We start from the raw sequence: 23,656 nt of genomic DNA, 5'->3' as shown, positions 1-23,656 counted from the left end.
TGCGGGAGATGCCGATGATCTTAAATGCCCTGGTTTCGACAGCGTGAAGCCGAGAAAGGTGGGAGGCAGGAGCACCAGCCCAGAGGGGAGAGCAGTACTCCATCAGGCTACGGACAAAAGCTTTGTAAGTGGTCAGGAGCTCAAGAGGGCCGAGGAAGGACTTAGCACGACGGAGGATTCCCAGTCGGCGACTGGCTTTTGAGGCGAGGTTGGAAATGTGACTTTCCCAGGAAAGGTCATGGCAGATAGTGAGACCCAGAAGCTTGAAAGAAAAGACTTCTTCCAGAGGATTGTTGAGAAAGTGGATGGGGGGGTTTGTAAACGGTCCTTTCGAAGAGACATAGTGAGAGTGTGAGATTTGTCTGGATTGAAAGACATGTTCCACGTGTTGGACCAGTTTGTGATTTTATCCAGATCTGCAGTGAGTGAAGAAGCTGCTGCTTGCCGGTCTGAGGGATGACATATGGTACGGCAGAGGGTGGAGTCGTCGGCAAAGAGAAATAGAGGATTTTCCAGAGAGTCCGAGAGATCATTGATGAAAACCAGAAAAAGAACAGGGCCCAGAACGCTACCTTGAGGAACTCCAGCCTGCACAGGAAGAGGGGATGAAAGAACTCCATTTGGGGCCACACGGTGACTGCGACAGGAGAGAAAGTCTGCGAGCCATGAGTGGAGATGGCCTTGAATACCATGGGAAGAGAGTTTGGTGAGTAGGGCAGGGTGCCAGACTGTGTCAAAAGCACGTGATATGTCCAGGGATACGGCTCGGATTTCCTGTCTGGCATTGAGGACCTCCATCCATTGATGGGAGAGCAGAAGCAGCATATCCAGGGTAGAGTGACCTGGTCTGAAACCAAATTGATGATTGGAAATCAAGCCATTGGAGAAGAGGAAGGATTTCATATCTGAAGCGATGATGGATTCCATCACCATGCTGATGATTGGGAGAAGGCTGATTGGTCTGTAGTTATAGGGATCTGTTTTTGCACCTTTTTATGCAGGGCAGTGATGTTAGCAGATTTCCAAGCAGATGGCAGATGACCTTGGGCAAATGAGAGGGTGAATAGAACAGAGAGAGGGTGAGCAAGAGCAGAAGAGCAGGCTTTGAGGACACGTGGGCTGATGCCGTCTGGACCGGTTGCAGAATCTGACTCGAGGTTTGAAAGCAAGCTCTCCACCTTGTCAGGAGAAAAGGATACAGAGTCCAGGGACAGTTGGGTGCGACTGGGTAAAGTGGGTAGATATAGAGATGGGTTTAGGACACAAGATTTAGCTGCAAACACCGAGTTTAGACGTTCAGCTTTATCACGTGTGGAATCAGCAGTGCGGCCATTTGAGGTAAGGGAGGGGATGGAGGCGGAACATACACCAGAAACAGATTTGATTAAACGCCACCAGGATTTTGAGGAGGGAGAGAGGTTTGAGAGTTCAGACTTGAGATGAGAAAGATGTTGTTTTCTGACTCTCTTGAGGGTAGATACACACTTGTTCTGAGCTTTGTGGAAAGAACTGAGATTACCCTCAGTTGGGTTTGCTTTCCATGAGGCAAAGGCAAGTTGTTTCAGGACAACTGCCTCGCCACAAGCTTCAGTAAACCAAGGGCGGGAGGAAGGGTAAGACAACTGAACACGAGAGGGGATAAATCTGTGCATGAGGGAGAGCAAGTTTCTTTGAAAGAATTCCCAGGATGAGTTGATGTTTGAGAAAGTAGTGATAGGAGACCAGTCTGTAAGTTTGATGGCTGCTCGGAGACCCTGCCAGTCGGCTTGAGTGAAATGCCAGACTCGACGGCGGTGAGGTGGTTCTCTGATAACAGCCAGAGAGATGTCCACTTTAACAAGGACGTGGTCAGAAGAACCAATTGGAGCGAAGGAAGAGCACCAGATATTGTCAGGGAAATTTGTCAAAATCAGATCCAGAAGAGATGGAGTACCATTGGTTGAGATCCGAGTCGGGAAGTTGACCGATTGAGTCAGTCCCAATGAGTCGCAGAAAGCTTTTGCTGAGGTGCCATGGCAGGTGAGAGAGGTACCCACACCGAGCCAACTGGCGTGATGACAATTGAAGTCACCACATAAGAGGAAGAGAGAGTTTGGATGAGAAGATAGAAGATGGTCCATGTTTTCGGATAGTGAGGTGTAGATGGAGTCATTACTGTTCGGTGGACGGTACAGTACACATATAAACATGAGGTGGGAGTGGAGGGGAAGCCGAAGCCAGAGGTATTCCTGGGGGTGTGGGGGAGTGAGAGCAGTGCATGGAGAGTGAGGAATAGAGTCTTTGATGAAGAGAGCAACACCTCCACCAGGACGAGGCTCAGGTCTGTCATACCGTAAGAGGGAGTAACCAGGGAGAGATACTTGGGAGTCAGACACGTCTTGGGAGAGGAAAGTTTCTGTTAGGCAGATAATGTCTGGTTTGTCAGTGGCAACCTGTATGGAAAGATCTGAAAGGTTTGAGCGAAGGCCCCGGATATTTGAGGTCCACACTTTTAATGAAGAGGAAGGGGAGGAGGCTTTGGGTGCAGGAGGTGGAGGGGGAGGGGGAGAGTAGGACAAGGGACGAGGAGGGCAGGGAAGGAGGGTTGCTGAAGGAGTGTGGGGTATTGCAGAATAGCGAGGGGAGGGGGCCGAATGAGGAGGAGAAAAGGCTCTGTGGTGCTGGGGGAGAGGGGGACAAGAGACAAGGAAGAAGGCAGTTGAGGATTTGAGGAGGTGGAGTGAAGAGATGGAGGTGCGAGGGCAGTGGAGGGAGGCAGGTTGGTGGATGAGAGGGGGGCAACTTTGAGAAGGAAGAGTGAGGGGGATGAAAGGTGGGAGAAAGGTGAGGGGGAATTTTTGAGAGAGGTAAGAGGGAGGCTTGCAGAGAGAAGAGTGAGATGGTTGCTTTGAGAGTGAGAGTGAGGGGTGAGGGGGGTGAGTTGGCACTGAAATTTGAAAAAAAGAATGGTTGATGGAAAGCGAGCATCCATGGCAAACTGTGGTTTTTAAAAGTTTTAGGTCAGAGATGCGATTTAACACAATTCTTGATGGATGCAATGAAGGCGAATTCAGAGCATGGAGAGAAGAAGCGCTGTAATAGTTGGATTTTTTAGGCAAGGAATGAAGGAGAGCTCGAAATGAGAGCAGTCTGTTAAAATAGCAGAAGAGTAGTGCATTGTGAAACAGTAAAGAGTACCACATGTGTGAGAGAGGAAGATGAAGCATTATAAGATCGTTTTTGTTGTTAAAAATAATGTATGAGAGAGTTCAACAGATTAGGTCATGGAAGTGTAAAAAAAAAAAAAATCGAGGAAGAAGACGAGGAGGAAGTTAAGAGGAAGAAGAAGAAGCAGAATCGGGAGAAGGTGAGCGTGTTGTTGTTGTCGGGTTTTTTTTTTTTTTTCCTTCTCCTTCTTCTTCTTCTTCTTCTTCTTCTTCTTCTTCTTCTTCTTCTTCTTCTTCTTCTCCTTCTTCTTCTTCTTCTTCTTCTTCTTCTTCTTCTTCTATAAGAAAGAGATTAGTTGGGAGAATGGGGGATGTTTGGAAAGTGGGGAGGATCAAAATTGAAGGTAATGGGGAGGATAGAAATTGAAGGTAATGGGGAGAAAAAACAAACAAAAAAAAAAAAACGATCGAACACCGAGTGGAACCGGTAGGCCTCAAGCCTAGGCCTAGGCCTCAAGCACAGGTAAGAACGTCGACAAAAATACTCACAAAATAGCACGATTTTTGAAACAAAACCGAACTAGCAACACACAGTAACATGTAGGTGAGAAAATTAAACAGTTAAAACGGGACAAATAACAACTGGAAACTTAGCTTTGAGAACGTCAGCAGGGAGCCCCGAAGGAGACCTCTCGCTGCTCCAAAACCGGAACCGGATTTCAAGAAGAACCGGATTCAGAACTTGAGTTCTGAATGGTCATGTTTAGGAGGGGGAGTGGGGAACTTGAGTTCTGAGTAGTTGTGAGTGGTCATGTTTCGGTGGGGGAGTGGGGAACTTGAGTTCTGAGTGGTTGTGAGTGATCATGTTTAGGAGGGGGGGGGGAACTTGAGTTCTGAGTGGTTGTGAGTGGTCATGTTTAGGAGGGGGGGACTTGAGTTCTGAGTAGTTTTGAGTGATCATGTTTGGGAGAGGAGTGGGGGACTTGAGTTCTGAGTAGTTGTGAGTGATCATGTTTGTTAGGGGGAGTGTGGAACTTGAGTTCTAAGTGGTTGTGAGTGATCATGTTTGTTAGGGGGAGTGTGGAACTTGAGTTCTAAGTGATTGTGAGTGATCATGTTTGTTAGGGGGAGTGTGGAACTTGAGTTCTAAGTGGTTGTGAGTGATCATGTTTGGGAGGTTTTAAATAAGATACAACACGTGGTCGTTCTCCGTCATGGCGGACAGCCGACACACCGGATGTCTACCTTAAACTTTCACAGGAGGGTGTTTATTGACGTCAGCAATGTATGTGCTGCCTCCATTTTGGAGGACACAAGGGAATGGAACGGTCATTCGCGATCCGTTGAGTTTTTGTGCTTTTTGTCCTTTCATGGACAAACAATCGGTGTCAAAGGTTCACCTGAAGTTTGGGTACGGCGACATTATAACAATACAGGTGACAGGTAACACAGGGCCGTATGAATTGCCAAATGCAGGATGGTCCAGAAACACGATTAACCTTCCAACTATTTTATATCCAGATGGAGCGAATTATCCTGTTTTTACACCCTGGAAGATGGTGGAAGGCATGGAAACGTTTGGAAACCTCCAACCAGTTGACCTCTGGCGAGGTCTGTGATTTGGCTGTTTCTCGTGAAGAACAGTGATACATGGACATCTTGGCAGAACAGTGCACGCACGCACGCACGCACGCACGCACGCACGCACGCACACACACACACACACACACACACACACACACGCCTTTGTGGCTTGAGGATCAGGATGGCGTTCCGCGACCAGTCACGTTTCCGCCGGACTGCCTGGAGCGCTGGATGATTTCGTGCTGCAATGTTGGCAGCAGATGTGGCTCGTTTTTGGGGTCATGGAGGAAAGAGGGAGGTTAACACTGAACGACGTGATGCTGCTTTTGGCCGAGTCGAGATCTCAGCCCGTGGGGTAATTCCCAGAGGGAGAAATCCCGACTGGAGCGGTGGGGATGGGGTATGTGGGAGAGATGAATCGAGTGTTGGAAAACAAGAGCATACAAAGGGAGGCAGACTCTTCCAGGCGAAAGCCTTTGTGTCTGTGCAACCACACCGAGCAGCACAACAACACAGCATTATATTACAATAATGTAACAACAGCACAGCATTGTGTTACAATAATGTAACAACAGCACAGCACACAAGAAGAGCCACCGGAAAACGGTCCACGGCCATAACATCTATAATGGCGTGACCGTGACCGTGACCGTGACCGTGACCGTGACCGTGACCGTGACCGCGACCTCTTTCTTTTTCTCTCCCTTCTTATATAAAATGTATTCATTCCCTCATTAATTGTGCCAAAAAGTGACACACAAAGATACCAGGCTAAATAAATGTGATTATCCTCCTCACACCAAGATGAAGTCTTGGGGAAACAGGTGTGTGAAGAAAACAACCTCGTGAACATAAGGAAGAAACATATCAGTGCCGAGGCATCCACATATGTGCATGGCAATCAACAAAGTGTACATGGATACAGGGTGTAACTTTGGGGGATTCGAACACAGATCACATGAGCCATGATAATGGAACAAGAGAACAAGTCCAAACTGTGGAAAATACATATTTGGTGCAAGAGATGTTTGATGACCGATGACATTAAAGGGCCATCATTGGGGTACTCTCCCCTCCAGCCACTGGGGATTGTACTGCCCCCAAAATTATTTATATCATTCGTGAAGTATGACATCTGCTCGATGTTTCGGAAGGTTTCTCTGTCGAGTTGAGTGCCTCAGAGGGAGCACAGGGCCACGAAACATGTAGATGGCTGGCTGGATGATGTTAAGGCAGGTGTCCCGGGAGGAGGGGCTTGGGCCGGTGTCTGGAGAACGTGACTCAGTGAGGAAGACTGTGGCTCTGCATCAGGTACGGGAATCTGTATCGGGAGGAAATTCAGAGAACTGTCCTGGAGCCAGTGATTGGGACGGACTTGGGGGCCCATCATAGGCCATGGAGTTTGTGTGGTTGGCTCCATGGTCACCAGCATTGGGACTGTGGAAGGTGTAGAAAGTTCGGCCGGTATGTCAGGGTCAATAGGAATGGGCTCTGATAGTGGGGAGTGATCACCATGATCAGTGGAACGACGGTTGGGAGTAGAGCAAACTGTAGGGACAGTGTAGAAGGAAGGGACCTTAAAGCACTCGGATCTCTTGATTCGGTACGTTGTGCAACGTAGCTGGGAACCGATGAATTTGCGAATATTGCACCAGTCATTCTCGACAGAGGGTAACCAGGTAACGTTGGCGGGCCTGAGATTTGTTGCGATCGGCATGAAGACAGAGCAGATCACCAATGTCAACTGAGATCAGTGTTGGGAGCACACCTCGGGGGGCCTTAGACATCTGGCTGTATGGGTGATTGGCCTGGCGAAGCTGATGTTGAGGCTCAATAATTCTGTAGTCAGACAGGGTGGTGGTGGACGTATGGCAGCTTAGCTGCCGGGATAGCTATCATTTCTTGAAGTGCGACTGTGTCGCTGATGCAGTGCCCCTCTATCACTACACACACTGGAACTGGTACTCATTTCGCCGACCTCGCAAGGATGACAGGCTGAGTCAACCCCCTGGTGTATTAATTCAGCGGCTGACGGACTTGAACTCAGGACCCTAGGATCCCAAGCCACCACCCTAACCACTGAGCCAAAACCAGGCTCGTCAGACATGGGAATCTGGACATTGGAGAACTGGTCTCTCTGCGTCCATAACTCTCTCGCGGAAAAACCTTGGGAAAGAAGAAGTGAGTTGAGTCGTGCAGTGACGATGGACAGAGTCAAAGGTGTAATTGGATCGCCATGTGGTTCATGGTGTACAAGTTCGTCCTCCAGTTCCCGCACTGCCTTCTCTGCCACTGGGTTCTTGTTGGGGTTCTTTGCTCTGCCGAACTCAATGGCGATGTGGTGTTCCTGAAGCAGCTTATCTCCCACCACGGCAGAGAACCCCGGGGCGGGTTCAGTCCGTATGACAGCTTTGGGATCATCTCGTGGACGAAACTCAATGCACACTTGAAGTAGAGAATCCCTTAAGGTGTTACGGCATTGGTTGGCAATGATGCAAGCAGCTGTGTAAGAAGTGACACACTCTCCTATGACTAAAATGAGTTGTCACTCGCGCTTGATAACATCAACTGCAAACGAGATGCCAACCGCCTCTGGAGGGTCACTCGAAGATTGAGGGATGACGGTGTGCGAGATGCTCTGAAGAGCAGCACAATGACAGCTGATGGAGTACTGCTCTCCCCTCTGGACTGGTGCTCCTGCCTCCCACGTTTCTCGGCGTCACGCTGTAGAAACCAAGGCATTTTGGGTCATTGGCATCTCCCGCAATGAGGCTGAGTCTTTGGTCCTCTGATTCAATCACCGCAGGTTGGTCGGTGGTCTTTCTGTCTTCTACCGTCTCCTCTCCAGCCTCGCCCCCCTGCTCTCTATGCAATTTGTCCCCACCACATTTCCGCAGGGTGAAGGTCTGCCAACAACCCCCTTCTAGTAAAACTACCAAAATCACGAATCACTGCTCACCTTCACTCTTTCATTCCTCTTTTTTCCCACCTTTGGAATAAACTCCCTCACTCTATTCATTCCCATTCTTCCCTCCAGGCCTTCAAAACAGCTGTTCACCACCTCTTATCATCCCCCATCCAAATCCTCGATCTTTTCCACCCCCGATAAACCACCCAAACCCACCTCCTTCAAATTCCCTGCTTTCCTTCCTGAAAGTCCCTGTAATGTCCACCTTCTATTCCCCATGTTCCCCGTCCCATCCCTCTCCCTTCCACAGATCTCCTAATGTCTCTGTTCCCCACTGTTTTGTCCTTCCCACTCCCTCTCCTCCTGTCTCATGCCCCCCTTCATGTGTGTTGTGTGTTGGCTCTCATACGAGCCTCGACAAGGTATACAAAAAAAAAAGCATCTCATGGTCAAAAGGGTCCACAGGAGTAAGGGATCTATAAGGGGGTTTAAAGGATCATAAGGGGTCTTGAGGTCTTTGTTGTCGAAGGTATCTAAATGTCTGAAAGGGACGTTCCAAAAGGAGTTCGGGTCATACAGGTCTAAAGGGATCGAAAGAAGGTAAATGTCTGAAAGGGTGTTAATGGGGTCTTAAAATGTCTCAGGGGTTTCAAGAAAGAGGTGTTAAAGGTCTTAACGGGTCTAATAGTTTGAAGGGTTTTTGGGGTCGAAAGGTGCAAAGCATACTTTCCAATCGTAGTTGGAGTCTAAAGGTCTGAGTGGTCGATAAAGTCTTCAGGTGTCCATTGGGTCTTGAGGGGTCAATAAAATATGGACAGGGTCTTAAAAGGACTACAAGGGGAAAAGGACTAAAAAAAAATACTGAAAGGATTGTCCCCTCTCTTCCACCTCAACCCCCTTTCGTCCCGTTTTTCAAAGCAAGAGGGTATTAATGACATGAAGAGGTTAAAATATTATTAAAAGGTTTAATTAAATTACGATCACCATGAAATTAAACAAGAGCAATCAGATATTGTAGAACCTCCCCAGGACTTGTTTTGTGTGGTGTGTTTCATGTGGAAAATAAATGGAAGGATGTACTAAATGAAGGGTCATTGGTTACAAATGAAAGATCTGAATCGTCTTGTTACCTTCACCAGAGGGAGGGATTGCATTTGGGGATTTGTTTGTTACTTGGAGAAAAATATGTTTTTATGAAGTATGTTGGTCTGTCTGTCTGTCTGTCTGTCTGTCTGTCTGTCACGTGATTTTGGCCACAGTTTTCAAGCAATCGTTCTGAGTTGACCGGCCAAGGACTAATTTTGGTGAGGATCCGAATCCGGAACCGGATCTGAGAATTTTTTTCAGTGATTCTTCAGCATTTAGAGATGGGGACAAAAATGATATCTCGCACAATATCTCAAAAAGATTATATGGATGGATTCCGCAGAAAGATTGTGGAAACGATGGGAGTGTGACAAGGAGGAATCGTTTCGAGTATGGTGAAGATTCGAATCTGGAACCGGATACGAGAATTATTGAAATGATTCTTCACCAATGAGAGATGGGGCCAAAAACGATGGAGCGCATGAGATCTCAAAAAGTTGTGGATAAGTTATGACAAAACTTGGTGGATGAGTTGGTTCGGTGATGAGAAGAAAAATATAAACTATTCAGCCTGGCGGAGGTGTGCGCTCCACTGAGTGCCGTTCCGTTTCACCAAGTTTCACTCCATGAGTGATTTTTCATTTGTTTCTGCTTGTTTGGTCCACACAGAATGTGAGTGTTTTTCTCTGCAACCGCTTGTCGGATTGAGACGAAATTTTCACTAGAGGGACTGACTGCTCACTTGGAATGTTTTAATTATAAATATGATGTCATAGGTCACGTGTTGTGGCAGCTCTGTTGTGAAAAAGGGAAAAACTTGCACCTCTTCATCTCTGAAACCTCACCAAGAAAAAAAATGAAACGTGGTGCATGGCAAGTACTCCTCATGGGGAAGAAGTGTGATTTTTCTTATGATGTTTGCCTGGTGTTGGCTTTATGGTGAGGATGGTGAACTTGGGATCTTTGGATCCTGAGTTCAAATTCCGATCAGCTGTTGAATTAATATCAGGTGGGGTTAACTCGGCCTGTCATTCCCCCAAAGACGGCAAAGTAAGTGCCAGCTTGCTGGTACACTGTGTCGGAGTGGCGACCCGTCCAGGATTGTGCCCAATAGCCAAGGTGATTGCAGAGGCAGCCCCAACGCTCTCCACAGAGTATTTATCTGGGAGCTCACAGAGATTTGTATTACATCTCGAATACAAAAGCTTTGAGAGCGAAACTCATCAGAAGGTGGGATGGGGACCTCCAAATGACCATTCTTAAGTTTTCCAATTGGTGCATAAAGTAGGGGGTGCTGCTTGAAGTCAGTTTAAATTACATTTTTGAGTACATTGATCCCAAAGTTAGTTTAAATTACATTTTGGAGTACATTGATCAACCTGGTGCCAGAAGTTTCAGTTTGGCATTTTGATTACAGTTCTGCAATTCTTATGTGTAGAATTTGGGGCAAAATGCATTTAATAACGGCCTAAATGGGCGCAACTTTCACATTTAAATCACATCTCAAGAAAGTGCATCAATGAAACTTTCTGGAAATGTTCTTTTGACCTTCTTGAAGGATCAGGAGTTCTTAAATGACCCTTTTGGTGCAAACCCCTTTTAAGAAGGGGTCACATGCAAATACCTGTTTCCGGGAAATTAAGATCAATCGAGCGCAGGTGATGGTGAAATAAAAATCATTTCATATCGAATATTTCTTGTTCCTTGTAATTAAACCAGTAAAATGTGTAAGATTCTATCAGATATCAAATTTTGCATTACATCCTCAATTTAAAGAACATTATGGTTGAAATCCAATTTATGTTCTCTGGTAACATGATAAAAACATGAATACTTTTAAGACATGAAAGATTTAAAACATATAGAATGCCTTAAATTTGACTGATATAATAGAAGAACAAAGAAACTATCAATTGAACTTTTCTATCAACTCCGTATATTTCGATGATAAAATCAAGTGTGATGTAGATCTGGTAACGATACATCAAAGGAGCATCAGTGATCAGTAAAAGTAATTGGACCTGACATTTTCCCAACACATTCAGTTCATATGGAACAAGCATCATGAATCATGAAAAATTAAACAGTTTTTCAATTCTAATGTTTCACGCTTTTGCGTGAAAGTCGCCTTTGTGGTAAAATAATTGTATTTAATTATACTAGTGCGTGGCCGTACATGCAAAATAATAACTTTAAAACCGCGTGCCAGAAACAACCACACAGGCCATTCCTTCGCTCTCACGTGCCCGTACGTGCGTGCCTCTATCTGCAAAAAATAAATAAATAAAACTTTCAAACCGCGTGCCAGAAGCAACAACCACACAGGCTGTTCCTTCGCTCTCGCGTGCCTGTACGTGCGTGGCCGTACATGCAAAAAAAACAAAAAACTTTCAAACAAATACACAGGCCGTTCCTTCGCTCTCATAAACGACGACTGGATTGGGGCATTGTGTTTATGTATAAATGCGCATAAGAAATCTAGAAATTATTAGAATACAGTAAGTCATCACTATCCGGAAGTCCGAATGTTGTAACCCGTGATGGAGAACGCGACTGAGGATCTCTTCCCCAAAAGCCACGCCTATGCAGCAACGTGTCCTGTCATTGGTTTGGTGAATAAATGGCCATAACTTGGGAAACACTTGTCCGATTAATATCAAACCTTGAAAAGGCACATACACAGGTCCCCAGCAATATACCTGGCAAGTTTCAATTAGATCAGACCAGTGGTTGTCGAGAAACAGCAGTGACAGAGACACACACACACACACACACACACACACACACACACACACACACACATTGCTGGAAAAAAAGATAGATGTTGCAACAGGACACTAACATGCCTATGTTCAAGTGGTTATGCTCTTTGAAAACCAAACTTTTGTCATGTGTCAACTATGACTACCTTTTCATATCCATATCCACATCATGCTAAATTTTAAAATGATATCAATCTATCGAAAAAACTTACAAGACAAAACATCAAAACTGCTGATGAGTCACACACATACTGTGAGGCAAAAGTTCTATTCCTATACTTTGAATATGTCTATAATCATGAGTTCACTAGTATTTATTCGTATTGGTATAATTATCGTTTCAGCCTGCCTGTTTGTTGCAAGATTCCAGACATCTTCATCAGAACTGTCATCTTCATCTGAAGATGCAATTTCCATGTCATCCTCCTCTTCCTTATCCATTGCTTCTAATTCCTCTGTCTTTGGGATAAGACTTTCGGAAAGTTGCTCCCCTTCGAACCAAACCGGTTTGTAATGGTCATCAACTCACTGCCAGCCATTTTCTTCAGTGGGATGCTGCTCTATATCATTTTGATCTGCTCTTGCCCACATGTTGGCAACAAAGGAAGCATGCTTAGTGTGAGTATTGAGCTCATCTTCGCAAGGTTGTAGTGCACTTGCATCCATGCCCCTCAAATTGGCGAGTACGTTTTTTCCATTTCCCCTTGGACCGTATGTCTTCATGAACTTATCGTACCTACACTTATTCAGGCTGTTGTTTACACTATCCTTAGCTCCATACATTGTGGCTTCTTAAATGGGTTTGGCACCAAAAGGATCACTTGAGAACTACTGATCCTTCATCAGGAAGGTCAAAAGAATATTTCCATAAAGTTTCATTGATGCACTTGAGATGTGTTTTAAATGTGAAAGTCGCGCCCCTTTAGGCCGTTCTTCAATGCATTTTGCAACAAATTCGACACTTATGAATGGCACACCTGTAATCACAGTGCCAAATTTAAACTTTTGGTACAGGTTTGATCGATGCACTCAAAAATGTAATTTAAACTGACTTGGGCGGGGGGGTGGGGCGCTTCAAGCAGCGCCCCCTACTTAATGCACCAATTGGAAAACTTAAGAATGATCATTCGGAGGTCCCCATCCCACCATCGGATGAATTTTGCTCTCAAACCTTTTGTACTCGAGGTGTAACACAAATCACTGTTTGCTCCCAGATGATGTGGTCCCAATCTCCTCCTCCCCTTATGATGTCAAAATTGCACACATAGAATACTTCACCTGATAAAGTATGAACATTGTTGAGGTTCATCTGGGGATAAATTGGTCCACACAAAATAAATTGATGACATCATCAGTCATGTGGTTTGGCAGTCAGATTCTTAAAAATAAATATTAAAAAAACCATCAAAAATCTTCTTTGAAATTGCTGAACAGAAAAAGGTGAAACCGCACATGTATTTTTTTCAGTGATTCTTCAGCCTATCCATGGTGAACAAAAGGTTCAACTGTATGATATCACAGGTCACATGGATTGGCAGCCACATTGGACTTACCCAAAAACCAAAAACAAGCTCAAATGAGCTAAGATCCTCATCCTGTTAATGATGACGTCATAAAAACGAATATGACGTCATTGTGATGTATCAGGTTTGCGATAAATTGTCTGTGCTAATGCCCGGCTTGATTCCCGCAAACAAAATTCAAACAGCTTGCCTATTTTCGTAGATAATGGTGTCGGTGATTTCCATTTGCGGTGATATTATGACGTCAACTTTTTTTCTTGGAAGAATTTCCAAAATCGGAGATGGTTAGTGCCTGCGCGTGGGCTTTCTGCATATACATGGCAAGTTTCACGAAGATCCGATGAAAACTCTGGGTTGTGAAACAAAAAATGTCAAAAAATAGGAATGAGGTCATAAAAATTGATATGACGTCATAGTGATGTATCATATGTGCGGTAATTCATCTCTGCTCATGTTCTGTTCGATTCCCATAAGCAGAATTCAAAAAGCTTGCCTAGTTTCCGAGATAACTTTTAGGCGATTTCCATTATCGCGATGATTTTTAGGCGATTACTTTTTTTCTAGGGGGAATTTTCAAAATCGGAGATGGTAACTGTCTGCGCAGGGTATTTTTACAGATATATGCCAAGCTTCAGGAAGTTTCGATGTAAACTGTAGGCTGTGAAACAAAAAAATCCACAAGAAGAAGATGAAGAACAACAACGTGAGTAAGACTTAGAGATCCTCCACGAGGATCTAAAAATCTTCTCCAGAACAGCTGGACAGATCAACGGGAAATCTCACACAAATGTTCCCCAATTCTTGGTTTTGATTCCATTTGATTTGAATTTAATTTATTTTGATCCCATTCTGAATTCAATTGAATAATCACAAACGTCATGGGTCAGGGTCAAGTGTCCGATCAAAGTGGGATGGATGTCTTGATAACCGGTCATAAATGTCACTGCGAGTTAGGTGTAATTAATTATGTAACACAGCAGCACAAAAACACCACACAAAACAAGTCCTGATGAGGGTCTGTAATCTCCGATTGCTCTTTTTCTTGGTGTAAATGTGTAAACACGTCGAAAGGTCTGAAAAGGTCCAATGATCTGAAAAAGGTCGAAGGTATCTCAAGAGTGTAAATTAAGGTCCAAAGAGTCAGAATTGTCAAAAGTAGTATCAAGGTTCATTCAAGGTCTGAAAGGTGTGAAGGTCTCCAGGCCGAAAGGGTGAATTGGAGTCTGCAGGGCATTCGGGGTTCTAATGGGTCAAACGGGGTATATATATATATATATATATATATATATATATATATATATATATATATATATATATATATATATCTCGTGTCTTCGGGGGTCTATGGGTTACATGTGGTCCAAAGGGTCTTCGGCTTCCAGAGGGTCTTGCGGCTGTGTCGGGTCAAGTGAGGTCTCAAGAGTTTTAGGTGACGAGGGGGCTTGAGTGTATTGGGGATCAAAAGCATCTAAAAGGCCTTCAAAGGTCTTAGCATTTGAAAGGGTGTTATGGATATTCGGGTTCCAAAGCATCTTAAGTGACGGAGGATGTTGGTCTCACATCTTGTGTATCCTTGTGATGAATGAGCCGCTGGGGGTTGAGCCCCGACTTTGACTGCTAATATGATCAACTTATGTGAACACTGAACAGCCATACATCTGTGAGCAACTTCAACTGGAGGCGAAAATTCCTTCTTGCTTCTGCTCATCATCATCGAACTTTGAGATTTATATTTGAAAGTGTAGTTTTCAATCTTCTCTTTTACCCTTTTGCTTGATTCTCCCCAGAAACCCTGTGCTCAGAACACAAGTGGAAACGTGACAATTTCATTCCAAACACTCTCACCTGAAGCCCAGTTTTGAGAACCCCACTGCATCGACAACATCTCATCAAGAAGAAGAGATCCTGGACATAATGGGCAAAGAGAAAAATCTCACATATTAAGGAAACAGAACATGGAAGACAGTTATGATGATTTATTTTTCAAGTAACAGATGTACAGGATTGTGCAATAAAAGGTTGACAAAAATTAAACATAGTGCAGTGACATCATCCACCAAACAATGTCCTCAACCACTCCCAGCACTGGAATTCACTTTTCTGAAACAACACTTCTCCCTCCATTCGGTCCTTCCACTGATTTTCTTGTAGGTCTGGTGTAAAACTCGGGGCTGAGAGAACAAAGCAACAAAGATCAGTTACTTCTGAGAACCATTTTATCAGAACAGGATAATGACAATATGTCTGACGTGATTATGCACAGACAGAGCACTTCCTTTCAAGCTGTCTGGTTTGGGTGTGGCTCTCAGCCTGATGATAAACTGGCAGATCAGTGCTTTGCAGGCGAGATATAAGAGCAGGTGCGACCAAAGTCCAAATTCCCTCCATAACCTCCAGAGGGCAAGAGGCAACCCAAAAATACCTTTTCATGACATCTTGATTCCCTTCTTGCAAGAACTGACAATGAATAGTCCCAAATGGGACAGATGCTCGTCTCCCAATGGAGGGCGGTCATAGTCGGGATCCATTCGGTGAAGGTGAAAAAGTTAATTTTCAATTTCCTTGGATGGAAAATTATTATCAAGAGACCTACCTTGATCGCTCCTGAAAATAAAAATAACCCGGATGATGGAAAATGAAGCAAAAACATGTGTATTGTAAACTTCATTATATACATATATATATATATATATATATATATATATATATATATATATATATATATATATTTATATATATATATATATATATATATATATATATATATATATATATATATATATATATATATATATATATATCTCGAAATGTGGAGTGTGAGGAGGACTCTCCCGATCTCCATTGGACATCGTCCTGCACCAAGGCGTCTCCTCCAACCCAGAGGCCGAGGCCCAGATACTCTGTCAAACAGACAAAGATTACATGGTCAGCATCAGTTGCACATAAAACGGAGCCGCCGATCTGGATTTCAGGTTTATTTGCCCTCATCACATTGTATCCTTGGATTCGGAAGGCATTTTCATGGGATAAACGACTTGGGAGCTTTTTAAACATGATTTATAACTCTTCCCTCCCTCACCATAGTACCTGGGGTAAACGTGATGTTAGCTTTGTGGTTAGAATGACTGGCTCAGGATGTTTAGGTCCTGAGTTTAAGCACGCAACCATTGAATTAACACCAGGTCGGGTTGACTCAGTCTGTCATCTCAGCCCATCATCCTTCCAAGATCAGCAAAATGAGTACCAGTGTACTGGTATGGGGGTACAGCATCAGCGGCATTGTCACACTCCAAGAAAATAATCGCGACCTGGCAGTCAAGCTGCCATAGCAAGAAGAAGAAGTACCTGGTGTGTGGCTGTTTCTGCCCTTTTGCACAATATGGTGGCATCTCTAGCACGAGGTGCGGCCCGTCGGACTGCGCCTTCGATGGTACATCAGCACGTAAGCATCTTTTTTGCAAACCTCACGCTCTTCCGCAGAGAACACTTCATGATCATCAAAACTCCTCCAGCCTGTACATCACACCGTGGGATCAGAAAACACATCTTCAAAACAAAACTCTTATCATTGCAACATGAAACGATTCTTTGGCTGCATTGTCCTTGAATCTACAGTCATCAATAAAATAACACCAACATTCATGAGTGACCCAGTTATAACAAACAATAAGCGTTTAAAAATATTCTTCAAACCTTTACAAGTTAAAATGCTTGAAGTATAAAATAAATTCCTTTAAAATCTTTTTGGTTTGGAGATCCTTATATTCAAATGACTTGTGATATTCAACCCCAGATAAACTCACAAACAGTAAAACAAACAAACAAACACACAAAGCATCGAACAATTTCCACTCGCTCCTTCAAACTTACCGAGGACACTGTTTTGAGTGTCAGAGATGCATGGCCGTCGTGCGATGGTGGTGTAGTGTGCCAGGTCCATTAGCAATCGTTTGTGTTTGATGACAGCATACAGGTCGTACGTTGTAACTGTGCTTGTCATGACAGCATCGCCACAATATGGCGCCATTTCAAGACCACTGCAGCAGAAAGGTGCATCAAACAATGTTGTGTGGTCGATCAGGGAGAAGAGGAAGAACAAAGAGTTGAACATATTGATCAGGGTAAAACAAATCCAGACACACTTGTCCTGGCTCATGGGACAATAATTACTTCTCTCTTGTTATCCAAAGCTGCAAATGACAGTCTATTGTGATGAGTTCTGATTGGAGTTGCATGTTCTGAGAGCAATATGTTGAGGTTTCATCATTCCCAGGTACTTACCTCAATGGGAAGTCAACAAGGGTTTTGATCTTCTTTCCCAAGTTGTTGAAACGTAACAGGTGAAGGATCAGCACCTCAGGAAGGTGACTAATGCATCCCTGCATCGTCCCCTTTTTCATTTCATTGCAATCAGAACAATAACTGGAAAGCACAATGAGACACGAAAACAATCATGGAGGCGCATTGGCATCTGATAAGTTGTTCATATTTAGTCACACACGGTCTCAATCACCTTATCTTGGACCATTTACTACATTCACCACTTACCATTCTGTATCACTTTGGAAAAGCAATGACAGGCAGTCTGTGAGATGAATCTTCTTTTTATGCTTCGCATTGTGTGGCAAAGGCAGCGATAAGCAGGAGAATGATTCAAAATGCCTCGATCCCTGAAAACAAAGAAAAACCCAAAATAAGGGGGGAGGGGTAAAGAGGGAGGGAGGGGGGTGTAGAGTTATATTCATGAATGTAAGAAAAATCATGGAAAAGAGAAGATCATTAATGTAAGAAACAAGTTTTGTGAAAATAAAAATTATTTTAAACTAATTGTTTGATTGGTTAAAGTGGAGAGAAACAACAGGAAGAAAAATTCATGGAAGAACCCCCCACAACCCCTCCCCTCCATCACGCTGCAATCTTCCCCTCACGTGACCTTCCATCACCTTCCCCGGCCCTCCCCCATCATCACACTGCCTCCTTCCCCTATCCACACTGCTTCCCCCCCCTCCACACTGCCTCCCCCACCTTCACAATGCCTCCCTCCCCCCATCATGCCGCCCCCTTCCCCCTCCACACTGCCTCCCCTCCCCTCTCCTCCCCCTGCCCCTCACGTTGTCTCCTCCCTTCCTAATGCTGCCTTCCCTCCAATGTGCTGCCTTCCCCTCTTTCCTCTCTATCCTCCATCAAAACACACGACCCCACCAGAAACTCTCCGGATGTTGAGGAGAGGAATGAAAGCTTTTCTCTTATTTTTTAAAGCAGTTTTTTTTAAAAAACACCAACACCCCCCCTCCCCTCCCCTCCCGCCTTTCCCGCCTTTCCCTCAAGTTCCCCTTTGAAATGCCCAGAACACACATTCCCCTCCAGACAACCACACTCCCTTCTTTCCCTCCTCTCCCTTTGCCCTCCCTCTTTCTCTCCACCCCCCTTTAATATTCCTATCTGTGAAGTAACATGTTGTATTTGCTCGTGTTTATTTTAATAAGTGAGAAGATTATCCAAAACGGGAAAGTTTAAACACATAAAATCTTTCTCTTTCTCTCTCTCTCTCTCTCTCTCTCTCTCTGTCTCTCTCTCTCTCTCTCTCTCTCTCTCTCTCTCTCTCTCTCTCTCTCTCTCTCTCTCTCTCTCTCTCTCTCTCTCTCTCTCTCTCTCTCTCCCTCTCTCCCTCTCTCCCTCTCTCCCTCTCTCCCTCTCTCCCTCTCTCTCTCTCCCTCTCTCCCTCTCTCCCTCTCTCCCTCTCTCCCTCTCTCCCTCTCTCCCTCTCTCCCTCTCTCCCTCTCTCCCTCTCTCCCTCTCTCCCTCTCTCCCTCTCTCCCTCTCTCCCTCTCTCCCTCTCTCCCTCTCTCCCTCTCTCCCTCTCTCCCTCTCTCCCTCTCTCCCTCTCTCCCTCTCTCCCTCTCTCCCTCTCTCCCTCTCTCCCTCTCTCCCTCTCTCCCTCTCTCCCTCTCTCCCTCTCTCCCTCTCTCCCTCTCTCCCTCTCTCCCTCTCTCCCTCTCTCCCTCTCTCCCTCTCTCCCTCTCTCTCTCTCTCCCTCTCTCCCTCTCTCCCTCTCTCCCTCTCTCCCTCTCTCCCTCTCTCCCTCTCTCCCTCTCTCTCTCTCTCTCTCCATATATATTTTTTTTTCCATAATCTATCCACACACACATATTTTTATATATATATATATATATATATATATATATATATATATATATATATATATATAATATATTATATATTTATATATGCACATAAATATAATGACTCATCCATGCCCTTTCTGCCAAATAAGCTGCATCAAACAAAGAAGAGAGATGTTGGTTGGTCGTTCTTAATTATTTAAACATTGACTGCTTTTGTCATTTGCACATGGTTCATCCTTGGGAGCCTGATTGGTACGTATTGCTGTCTGCGTTGTCGCTGAGGATTCGCCAGTAAGCGAGGAAACCGGTCCGGCTGCTGATGGGGTGTGCAGCATTGGGGTTCTCACGTGTGTCCCATTTGTGAATGTCTTAAGAGCTGTGGAGGAACTCTGGGAAGGGTTTGAAACAGCAAAGGGCTTACCTTTGTAGCCTTTCTTGGTTGGTTAACGCAGCTTCTTCAGCGAGAAGATCATGGGAGGAGACGATAAATTTGTATAATCCTGGCCACCTGGGTTTATTTGATTAGGTGAGAGCTGATTGGTTATTCCTTCTATTCACAGATGAGAGATGTGTGTGGGGTCTGTGACGTCACAAGTGGTTATCATGGAGGGGACTCGTATATCCTGGGGTCCATTTATGAACGTTGAACTCGAAGGAACACAAGCTCCATTATAGTGACAACACCGGTGCATTCAGGAGCATCAAGAGTACCAGGATGAAAGGTGAAGCCGAACACCTCCTTTGTTTCACCACATGGCATCAAAAACATCACAGATGAATGAACAATAAACTAATACAATGATGAACTTGAACGGCACTCAGTATTATGCATACTTCCGACAGGCTGAACATTTTACGTTTTATATCCCACTGACAGGCCGGATCGAGATCCGGACCTGAAACAAAATCTCATCAGTTTGTTCTCATCACGTGACCAACTCATTCACCAAGTTCATCCGAATCCGTCCACAACTTTGAGATATCATGCTATTTATCATTTTTGGCCTGATCACTCAAAGGTGACGAATCACTAAAATAATAACAATAAAAACATTGTCATATCTGGATCCAGATCTTCACTGAAATTAAATCAATTCATCCTTGTCACACACCCAATCTATTCACCAAGTTCGTCCGAATCCGTCTGTAACGTTTTGAGATATCGTGCAATATTTCGTTTTTGGCTGTATTTCTCAATGGATGAGGGGAATGATCCCTTCCTTAAGGACAGGTTCTTCACGAGTCAAACTGAATTCAGAAAGAGAGGAAGAGAAGAGAGAGGGAGAGGAAGAGACAGAGAGGGGCAACAAGCAAGAGGGAGAAGAAGAAGAGAGAGACAGAGAGAGAGAGAGAGAGAGAGAGAGAGAGAGAGAGAGAGAGAGAGAGAGAGAGAGAGAGAGAGAGTGAGACAGAGAGAGTGAGAGAGAGAGAGACTGAGGTAGAAAGAGAGAGACAATGAGAGAGACATAGAGACAGTGAGAAAGTGTTCTGCAAATGAGGGACAGACATACAGACAAAGAGTGTAAGACTTTTTCAATAAAATTAATTTTGTGAGAAAAACTTACAATGCCGCAGCTCGAACACGTAATCTTGGTTTGTTGTTGGCCATAAAATGTGTCGTAAATGATGGAATTGTTGAAATACGATTTGTTGTTTTCCCACGACTTCGCTCCTGCAACCTGTTCCACAAAACATACAAATGTGTGAGCAACAGCCATTTCACAAAAACCTAAAACAGCCAGGAAATGGTGGCACTCCCATGATACCAACGTTCAACAGAAAAGCTTGAGACTGAGAACAAGAAACAAAAACATGGAAAATATAACAAAGAATACCAAGTAATATCAAGGACATTTGGCCCATCATGACTGCACCACACCAATATCAGATTAAATAAATCCATCAATCCATCAAAAGGACTGAAGTAAAGGGGATTTGAATCTGGTTTCTCAGCATCACCAGCCATTGGTTCAGATAGCAATGCTAAACACACCGAGGCAAGCTCTTGGTTCTGTTCTCAACAAAACAGACTGAATGAGAAGACGGTTCCACAGAGCGAATGACCTGAGTGCGAGGCAAGACGGTGTAGGACGAGATTACAACCAAAATTTCGTCGGGTAGAAACACAAGCAGCTCGCGATCAGTGTTAAAATCAGGGGCGACATGAAGTGAGATGGATGTGAAGAAGATCCAGGACAATGTGGGCTTAGGAGGATCCATTCCCAGCTACTTCAACAGTGTCTGCAGTGTTAATACATTTCCAAGAGAAAGACAGAATTAATGACGAGATGCAAGGAACAGCTTTAAATTTCCAGAAAAAATTAAATCCTTCAAGTTTTATACAATAAGAAGATTGATTCGTGAATCAGGAAGGAAAAATACACAACTCATGCAACAACGACGTGGTGATTCTCCAAATACGAGTTAATCCTTCATCAAACAGACAAATTAATTGCTCGGATCATTTGACTCTGAATCACTCGTGACATTATTCCACATTTTCTCACAGTAAACAATGAATATTCCTCAATAATTAAACTACCAACAACTGATCTTCATTCAAGGCAAACCCGATGTGAGACTGATAAAGATCGGTGTTATGATGGGAAGTTCTGTCTGTGACACTCTGTGGATCAATTGCAATGAATACGAGTGTTAGTGTCTCAACAACGCTGTTGATGTTATAAATGTTCATCAGGGCCATATTTACGATGGGGCAAGTCGATCACGTGATCCAGGGCCTACACAAAATTGGGGCCTCCACATTTTCGTGAAAACACATTTTTTTTGTTTAAATAAATGCCAACAATTTCTATCCAATTCAAAAAACCTGAGTAGTTTCAACGAAATCAAGAATTTTATCAAACTTTTATCTGGATAGAAGGGAAATGTAAGCATCCATATTTATTCAACATATTTGTCATTTTTTTAGGTTTTAGAAATTTTTTGATCATGTGGAAGTAGTTGATATCTACATCTGTCTGTTGTTTCTACATCTGTCTTTTGTTTCATTTCATCACGTGACATAATGAGTCAGCAGCCTGACAGTCACCATCACCATGTGCATGAGAGTGGCGCAGCGAAAAGGAAAAGGCAGATCGACTCGCTGCTGTCATTGCGAAGACCCCGACAATTGATCAGTGGGACAAGGGATCATCCGCTTCAAGTTCTCAGCCGCAGACAGAAGATGAAAATGAAGGAGTCCAAACTGAAGATACGACCGCTGACGACACTGAAGTCGATGTCACTGAGGGAACGGGAATTGATGATAACAAGGATGTGGAATTCACTGCTGTTGCTGCTGCAGTCCCAGGATTGGCTGATGACGTTGGACTGTGGCCTGGCGTTACAACAGGTGAGATCGTTGATTAGTGGGCGAAGCATGCACTTTCTGAGCGACAGCATTGTGACGAGCAGCTCTTCAAGCAGACTTTGGAGAACCAAGAACTGTTGCCGCAGGGAGACTACAGTAGATCCCAGAAGTGCATGAAGACTCTGTTTGAATGAACATCGATGGGACAGGAAGACTGATCTCTTGCACACTCATGAACATTGAGAGTGACCTTCTGCGCCAGCTGTCCATTGATGAAATTGTGGATGACTTTGCCAGTCAGAAGGTGCGTCGAGTCAATATGACAAAGTGAACTTCCCACATAGCAGCAGCATGATCTTGTGTATCTGATAATTTTATAAACATCGTTCCACCTGATGTATATTATATTGTTATTTGCAAAATTTTCCAACCCCTCCCCCACTCTGTCAACTCTGTACTCTCTGGTCTCTGTCGCTCTCTGTCGCTCTCTGCACTCCACCTTCTCCTACTTCTCACCCAAAATTTTTGGTAAATACGATGACTTATTGTTCTGTCGGCGAAGCGACGGGCCGGCTCTGTGAGTTAATATGTCAATTTAAATTATTCCATGGACTTTAAAATGTCAATTGCGTTGTTCTTCTGGTTTCACTCAGAAACAAAGCTCGAAGCTACTTATACTGACCACTGTGAAATGGTGGTGCAACATCGGGTGGCATTGGTTCAATTTGTACAACGACAGAGTAAAATATCCTGGTTGTGAAATAAAATTTGGCATCAACATTATTCATGCCTGTTCTCCCGTCATTTCAAAAGTGAATGCTGAGATTTTCAAAGGCAACATGGGAAGTGGCCGCCGTAAAGGGGAGACACACGAATGCACGGACAGACACTATGGTTTGCAACTTATCAAAAATAATTTCTCTTCCAAGGCCAAATAACTTCAACACAGAAAGAGATCATTCAGCAAATCCAGCCTGTACAATGGTTGCCAAAATATGAGGAGAGGAGAGGAGGAGATTGGGACCATACTCTGTGCACAGCATTGGTGCTGCTTTCGCAGTCTCCTTGGCTATTGGGCACAATCCTGGACGGGTCGCCACTCCGACACAGTATACCAGCATGCTGGCACTCATTTTGCCGACCTCGGAAGGATGACAGGTCGAGTGACCACCACCTGGTATTAATTTAACAGCTGAATAGGATTTTAAA

General features: G+C 44.2%; 1 protein-coding gene across 6 annotated transcripts in view; it reads right to left on the bottom strand.

The window, feature by feature from the left end:
* Positions 1-14,970: 14,970 nt before the first annotated feature.
* LOC147019214 (ubiquitin carboxyl-terminal hydrolase 2-like) overlaps positions 14,971-23,656 on the bottom strand; it is a 359,775-nt gene continuing 351,089 nt past the window's right edge. For 3 of the 6 annotated variants that reach the window (XM_085899555.1, XM_085899551.1, XM_085899554.1), the window contains 6 exons: positions 20,700-20,813; positions 17,558-17,679; positions 17,291-17,431; positions 16,880-17,046; positions 16,355-16,522; positions 15,804-16,260 (listed from right to left, as the gene is read on the bottom strand). In XM_085899555.1, coding sequence (XP_085755681.1) covers positions 16,401-16,522; positions 16,880-17,046; positions 17,291-17,431; positions 17,558-17,679; positions 20,700-20,813 — 666 coding nt within the window. In that variant the 3' untranslated portion in view covers positions 15,804-16,260; positions 16,355-16,400. Of the gene's footprint in view, positions 15,181-15,803; positions 16,261-16,354; positions 16,523-16,879; positions 17,047-17,290; positions 17,432-17,557; positions 17,680-20,699; positions 20,814-23,656 lie in introns of those variants that run through there. The other 3 variants (XR_015062692.1, XM_085899552.1, XM_085899553.1) reach the window with 3 other exon arrangements.

The sequence above is a fragment of the Eptatretus burgeri genome, chromosome 10 (assembly GCF_056783735.1).
Source record: "Eptatretus burgeri isolate ZD-2024b chromosome 10, Ebu_testis_v1, whole genome shotgun sequence".
NCBI lineage: Eukaryota > Metazoa > Chordata > Myxini > Myxiniformes > Myxinidae > Eptatretus > Eptatretus burgeri.
This window is presented reverse-complemented; position numbering and strand designations above follow the sequence as displayed.